Source organism: Sinocyclocheilus anshuiensis, unplaced genomic scaffold (genome assembly GCF_001515605.1).
Source record: "Sinocyclocheilus anshuiensis isolate Anshui unplaced genomic scaffold, SAMN03320099.WGS_v1.1 scaffold1823, whole genome shotgun sequence".
In the NCBI taxonomy this organism is placed as follows: Eukaryota; Metazoa; Chordata; class Actinopteri; order Cypriniformes; family Cyprinidae; genus Sinocyclocheilus; species Sinocyclocheilus anshuiensis.
Genome location: NW_015549711.1, coordinates 601,533 through 609,008, shown reverse-complemented (window position 1 = coordinate 609,008; position 7,476 = coordinate 601,533). Strand labels below are relative to the sequence as shown.

General features: G+C 36.7%; 1 protein-coding gene across 3 annotated transcripts; it reads left to right on the top strand.

The window, feature by feature from the left end:
* Window positions 1-159: 159 nt before the first annotated feature.
* On the top strand, window positions 160-7,061 carry LOC107660721 (menin-like). 3 transcript variants are annotated; one of them, XM_016450118.1, is made up of 10 exons: window positions 160-326; window positions 1,452-1,923; window positions 2,036-2,244; window positions 3,295-3,423; window positions 3,609-3,649; window positions 3,767-3,854; window positions 3,938-4,074; window positions 5,529-5,667; window positions 5,783-5,956; window positions 6,039-7,061. In XM_016450118.1, the coding sequence occupies exons 2-10, from the start codon at window positions 1,488-1,490 to the stop codon at window positions 6,537-6,539; spliced, it is 1,854 nt and encodes a 617-aa protein (XP_016305604.1). In that variant the 5' UTR covers window positions 160-326; window positions 1,452-1,487; the 3' UTR covers window positions 6,540-7,061. The 3 variants fall into 3 exon arrangements, with proteins under 3 accessions (XP_016305604.1, XP_016305603.1, XP_016305602.1); XM_016450117.1 differs by having other exon boundaries at window positions 160-333; XM_016450116.1 differs by having other exon boundaries at window positions 160-554.
* The last annotated feature ends 415 nt before the right edge of the window (window positions 7,062-7,476 follow it).

The window sequence follows — 7,476 nt, the reverse complement described above, 5'->3', positions numbered from 1 at the left end:
CAATCGTAATACTTTTTAATTTAAGTAATCTGTCTGTCGACGCTTTACACTCCAGTCCAATTGGTGGCGATAATGCACCAAAATCTAGTTCGCCACCCGTCAATAAACCGCAAAGATACACTAGGAGACTACATTTCCCAAAAATCTTCTAGACAACAGGAAGCACATTTTGTGTCTCTGATCTGTTCACAAAAGCACTAAGCATAATCCAGGCGATGCAACGTTTTGACATGCGAACAGATTGCATACGTCTCAGGTGTTTGTAGAAACGTCTGTCTGTCTACTGCGCGGTAAAACAAAAGCATGTGGATGTAATTTCAACAAAGGTATGAGGTGAGAATGAACCCGAGCGGCGCTTTATTGCCTGGAAAGTAAGGAGAGAACAACTGGTTCTCTGCAAAACGCCCTTTCAGCTGGAAAACACCAGAAACGGATAATAGTCTTAGCTAACTAACGTTAGCTGCAGCATCATCACGCAGATGTCCGCCCATACGCACATGGGTTGCAGTTGCGTTGTTATCCATGCTCAAATTTCACGCACTGGCTACATTTTGGTAATATCATTATTTTTGTTATAAAGCAAGACAGCTGGGTTAAATTTCTGCCTTCGGTATGAATAAAGTAAACAAATACTATAGTAAGTTATCATATTAAACCAGTCTAATGTCATGTTCAGCCAGCCCAAAAGCTGTATTTTGCATTGAAACTTTTACATGGCAAATTTAACGTTACATTTCATATTTGGGACATCAGATATTGTCTTACACGTGTCTCTGGGAATTCCCCTAAGTTATGGTCACTACTTGGCATAATTAAAAAGAGATAATTAAATAAAACAAATTGTTATTATGCAGCACCATTAAAGTACTTAAGTATAATACCAAAACTTAACCATTTTTTCCCTTGTAGATTTAGTCTGGTAAGCAAAGATTAGCCTGAACTACTGCTCACACTATCAGACACTCATATTAGATAAGAAATACGTTCTTTGTATCTACAGAACACAATGAGGGAGTAAACTGGGCTGAAATAGGTTGATTAAAGCTGTTACTTGGATGTCACTTTCAATAAAAACTGTATTCAGAATAAAAGTTTGTTTACAGACTATATGTGTGTGTACTGTGTATATTTATTATGTATATATAAATATATATGTATAATACTTAAAAAATACTTGTATGTTTATACATATTTATACTTGTATATAATTTATATTATATATAAACATAAATATTTTATATATAAATATAACATATTTTCCCTTAATATGTGCATGTATGTGTGTATTTATATATGATTACATAATAAATATGCACAGTACACACATGTATAGTATGTAAATATAAACTTTTTTATTTTTAATGCAATTCGTTTTGCAGCCCCTTATTCATTTATTAAGATTACACCGTATTGCATATTATTGTAGTTAATCATTTATTTATATTTTTAAGATTTAATCAGACTGGGATTGAACTCAACCACTAACCATGGGGATTCGGTCGGCTCAGAAGAAACATTTCCCTCTTCGGGGCATCGATGGAGTGGTGCAGCTTTTCGAGGCTGAGCTTAGCAACCCAGAACCGGACCTGGCTCTGCTGTCCCTTGTGCTGGGTTTTGTAGAGCACTTCCTGGCTGTCAACAGAGTTGTTCCTGTCAGTGTCCCGGGTGTTCGTTTTGAACCTCTTAAACCTGACTGCCTTGACTCTTGCTTCCCTACAGTAGAGCTGAATCTCATATCTGCCCTCTACGAACGCTTCACCGCCCAGATTCTTGGTGCTGTGGACCTGTCACAATACCGCAAACCGGCCGGTGGTTCCAGCCGTGAGCTGGTGAAAAAGGTCTCAGATGTGATCTGGAACAGTCTTAGCCGGTCGTATTTCAAGGACAGGGCACATATTCAGTCCCTCTTCAGTCTTATCACAGGTAGAACTTCAAAAGTCTTACAGGCTCTGTTATATTGTATATTTAATGAAATGGTAGCAATTTGGTCATGCAGACTCAAACTGCATTTTTGTCTTGTCTCTCTTTCCATAAGGCACAAAGCTGGACAGCTCAGGAGTAGCTTTTGCAGTGGTATCTGCGTGTCAGGTGTTGGGCCTGAAGGATGTTCATCTGGCTCTCTCGGAGGACCACGCCTGGGTGATATTTGGCAAGGGTGGGGAAGAGACTGCAGAGGTCACATGGCATGGGAAGGGCAACGAAGACAGAAGAGGTCAGACTGTCAGTGCTGGAATCACTGAAAGGGTATGTAATGTTCTATCATTCATGTTTACCATGATATTATAAAACAGAGTGGGATCTATATACAATGAATAAACTCCATGAAATTAGTCCCAATGTTGGAAAAAGAATTTTCTAACCATTGGGACCAGATTGTTTATACCCACTGTCGAATTGGTCATTCCAGGATGACACACAAGTTTTTAATACTAGGGGAAGATCCTCCAACATGTTCTCTCTGCCGAATCCCTTTATCCATTAAGCATGTTTTATTAGATTGTGCTGGTTTTAACTCATTGAGATTTTTTTTATTCAGTTAACTCTTTAGAAGAGATTTTGAACAGCATTAAGCCAAATGCAGTTTGAGTTTTAAGCAAAAATAAATGATAAAAACATGATATAATTCAGCCATAATATTTCTTGCTATGAAAATAGCCACAGAAGCTGGAATAGCGTTGAACAAACAAACAAACCATGATGATATAAGCTACTGTATATTCATAAACACCATGCATACACTACCATACAATAGTTTGGGGCGAGAATTATTTTTTAAAAATAAAATTAATACAATTTTTCAGCAAGGATGCATTCAATTGTTTAAAAGTGACAGTAAAGTGACATTTATTTCAATGTTTGTATTTAGATTTTTTTATTTAAAAAAATGCTGTTATGTACTTTCTATTCATCAAAAAATCCTAAATAAAAAAAATCACAGATTCCAGAAAACTATTAAGCAGCACAGCTATTTTCAACACTGATAATAATAAGAAATGTTACTTGAGCACCAATTTAAAATGATTTCTGAAGGATCATGCAACACTGAAAATTCAGCCTCTCCATCCCAGGAATAAATTACATTTTTAAATATATTAAAATGTAAAACAATTACTTTAAATTGAAATAATATTTCACACATTACTGTTTTACTGTATTTATTTTCTCAAATAAATGCAGCCTTGGTGAGCATAAGAAAAACATTAATAAATCTTAATGACACCAAATTGTTAAATAATAGTGTAAATGTTAAAAAGTTTAAATGTTATAAATCTGTTACTCATTTATTTTTCTTAGAGCTGGTTATATCTTAAAGGCTCCTACATGAAGTGCAACAGGAATATGGAGGTAGCATTCATGGTTTGCGCCATCAATCCATCTCTAGATCTGCACACAGACAGTACAGAGTTACTCCAGCTCCAGCAAGTATGTCTTCAAATTTGATTTGTTTTAAACTTTCACTACATCAACCTCTGTTTCCTGCATTATATTGGCTGTTTCTTCTCTGTGTTATGTACTGTTAACTGTAATTATTCTGTCATATACATTATGTACACATGCATATTTATGCATCTATTGTCATTCAGATAATTTTTAATTTTTTCCTGCAGAAGCTGTTATGGCTGCTATATGATCGAGGGGATCTGGAGAGGTGTGACACATTTCTAATAAATCAGACCAATTCAGAGCCGGGATGTGACTCGTTTGATCTGATTATTGTATAGAACTCTTTCTGAATGTTTGTTCTCTTGTATTGGGTGTGGTGAAGGTATCCTATGGCAATGGGCACTTTGGCCGACCTTGAAGATCAGGAACCAGTGACTGGCAAGGAAAGCCCTCTCTCCATTCACTTAAAGGTATATGATTTTAGCTATAAGAGAGAGATTTACAAGGTTATCATTATTAAAAACCACTAATCTGTATTTTTTTTAAATTCCAGGCTGTTGACTCGGCTAAAAAATATTACAACAACGAGCACATATACCCGTTCATGTATCTAGCAGGGTATCATTATAGGCACAGAAATGTCCGAGAGGCTTTGGGTGCCTGGGCAGAGGCTGCTTCAGTAATGCAAGAGTAAGTCAAGCACCACAGAAATCTGAACATTAAACGATACAGTTTTTTTAGGTGTTTCTGATAAAATAATAATCGGACAAAACTAAATGTGACCTTGGACCTCAAAACCAGTCATAAGGGTCAATTTTTTAAAATTGAGATGTATAAATCATCTGAAAGCTGAACAAATAAGCTTTCCATTGATGTATGGTTTATTAGGATCGGACAATATTTGGCCGAGATACAACTATTTGAAAATCTGGAATCTGAGGGTGCAAAAAAATCAAAATATTGAGAAAATCACCTTTAAAGTTGTCCAAATGAAGTTCTTAGCAATGCATATTACTAATCAAAAATGAAGTTTTTATATATTTACGGTAGGAAATTTACAAAATATCTTCATGGAACATGATCTTTACTTAATGTCCTAATGATTTTTGGCATAAAAGAAAATCGATCATTTTGACACATTCAATGTATTGTTGGCTATTGCTACAAATATACCCCAGCGACTTAAGACACAAATACATTTTCTCAATTGTAATTTTACTTCAACAGCAGGGGGCAGTGTTTATTTATGACTTTTACATAAATCTTATTGGCAAGATCCTTAAATCTCAAAACTCCTTAAATCTAAGTAAAGAGAGAGATTTATGTAAAAAGGCTGACTCAATCTCTAAACTTTAAATGTATCTACTGCTGCACATCATGATTAGATGGCAATATGATAACTTCTCAAGCCTCTTGAATGTTCATACAGAATGGAAAATGTGGCTTTTGCCAGCATTGTCTGTTTTGCCTCATGCTGTTTGTCTTTAGAAAGCTCATTCCTGTCTTAGCCTTGGCATTGGTCCCTGTCGGGAGAGACAATCTGTACTTTCCTCCCTCTAAACACAGTGCAGTGGACAGAATGCTAAAAATACTATATTCTAATGTCCTGAAGGATGTCTGCACAAAGCACGCCTAGAACCACCGCTCACTCCCATCCACTTCCTTTTCCTGCTCTTCCTGTTTCCGCTTCCTTCATGACAACATTAGCTATCTCCTACCCCCTGTCCTTCTGACGTGTTTTCATTTTATTTGTGCTGCTTTGAACTATGACAGACTTGCTGTATTATAATCAATGTAATCATCAGTAAGCATTGTTATATACAGTATATGTGCTTTTATATGTATTTATATATACAATATAAATACATATAAAGTGTATATATATATATATATATACAGGTGCATCTCAATGGGTGCTGTGTGTACATTAATGAGGAAAAAAAATAACTTAAATGATTTTAGCAAATGGCTGCAATATAAAAAAGAGTGAAAAAGTGAAGGGGGTCTGAATACTCTCCGTACACACTGTATATATATATATATATATATATAAATTGTTATTTTTTCATGGATTTTAATATTGCTTTAGTCAAGTCGAAAACAAAATGTACTGTTTAATTCCAAAACTTTTTCTTGGTCTATAGTTACAACTACTACAGGGAGGATGAGGAGATATATAAGGAGTTTTTTGACATCGCTAATGATGTCATTCCCACCCTCCTTAAAGAGACAGCAGCTGCTGCTGAAAGTGGTGGCGAAGGGGCTGATGAAACGGAAAAGGAGGTCTTGTTTAATTATACATAAAAATAAACATTTACAAATATATGTATTTTATTATTTAGAACAAAGTTGTGAACAAGTCTTTCTCTTGTCCTCTATTCATACTTTTACCTCAAACGACCAGCCCAGACAGGTAGCTGCTTTATCTGCCCTTCAGGACCCAGAGTGCTTTGCTCACTTACTTCGGTTCTATGATGGTATTTGTAAATGGGAAGAAGGAAGTCCAACGCCAGTGCTTCATGTAGGCTGGGCCACCTACCTGGTTCAGTCCCTTAGTCGCTTTGATGCACAGGTAAAACCCCTCAGTTTTCTTAATTTTAAGTTTCATTAAAATGACATTTATGACCACACTTTATGTACTTGCTCTTTTTCAGATCAGACAAAAAGTGTCAATCATCACCAAAGATGCAGAACCAGTGGATGACGATGACCAATCCAGTGAAGACCAGTGTGAGGGGCGTAGACGGGGCACGAGGCGAGAATCCAAGTTAGATGAACAAGCAGGACCGTCATCTCCAAGTGCACCGTTGCCCCCTCAAAATCCAGTGCCTAAAAAGGTGGGAGGGGAAGGAGGACGCAGACGTTCTTCTGCTAGCACTCGAGGTAAAGAGGCCGATGGCAAAAATGAGCCCTCATCCCCAAGTCCCACACCTTCTCCTACCCAGCCACCCGTAGTGCAGGGAGGGCCGGTGGTGGTTTTCCACAGTGAGAAGATGAAGGGTATGAAAGAGCTCCTCTCTGCGGCCAAGGTCAACTCTAGTGCCATTAAACTGCAGCTCACAGCCCAGTCCCAAGTGCAGATGAAGAGACAGAAACCCACACCCTCTGGAGATTACACCTTGTCTTTCATGAAACGCCCGCGCAAAACTCTTTAAAATGACCCATTTATAATTTTTTTTTTTTTTTCAAACTTTTATATTTTCACCTGGAGTGAAGTTCATTCGTTTTACCTGCAAATTGAGTGTTATCAAATGTTTTGATAAGCTAATGTTGAATTTAAATATATCCCACTGAAGAAAACTTTCTTACACCAGCAAATTTGCTTTATTATTTTATAGCATGAAGTAATTTTATTGATTTGCCTTAATTTTGTATTATTACAACAAGTTCTATTAGATCCAAATTACGACAAGCCAAAGTGATTATCATTTGTTTGATCAGGATTTTAGAAAAGATGCAATTCTTTTTTCAGCTAACATTTTGTCTGCAATACAATGATGTGTTGAAAAAACGTTTTTATTTTCAGCCTATGTATGTAGGCCTTGCACTCGTTTTGTTATTGTCCACATAACTGCTGGATTTCATATGTGGTCTCAAGTGTCATAGCAAAGTATTCTTTCTTCTGAAAGAAGCAGTGCTTCAGTTAAAAACCTATTTTCTTGATGTGAAAGTGTATTTTCCACTAAATAAACAACTTGAACAAAACAAGTGAGGGTTTTTTGCTTCCCTTTATTTACTGTCACCCATGTTGAAGGATTATCGTATGTAAATAGTTGCAATGTGGTCGCCCACTGATGCTATGCACATGCGCAAACGCAGCATCGCGTCTGGTGATGGTAAAGATCGCTCGTGTCTGCGAATCGGTTCTTTAGAATGGTTCATTTCAAAGAGCACGTTCGAAAAGCAGGTGGTTCTTATAAAAGTGATTCTTTTACGTCACTTGAGTTTCCTGATATTCCTCTGCTCTAGAGTCTAAAGTTCCTAAGGCAGCCTATGCAGGCTTTTATTGAGGTTTATTTGTGCCGTTTTTATTTCTTTTCGCTAAAATGGCGTTGCAATTCGACGTGCCCAGCTTCACCTTAAACATAAAGG

What these genes read in the sequence shown, in the direction of transcription:
- LOC107660721 (XM_016450118.1), top strand. Translation starts at nt 1,488, where the DNA reads ATGGGGATTCGGTCGGCTCAGAAGAAACATTTCCCTCTTCGGGGCATC. An exon ending in GTGCTGGAATCACTGAAAGG is followed by an intron (nt 2,245 to 3,294) that starts GTATGTAATGTT and finishes TATTTTTCTTAG; the next exon opens with AGCTGGTTATATCTTAAAGG. An exon ending in CTCTCTCCATTCACTTAAAG is followed by an intron (nt 3,855 to 3,937) that starts GTATATGATTTT and finishes TTTAAATTCCAG; the next exon opens with GCTGTTGACTCGGCTAAAAA.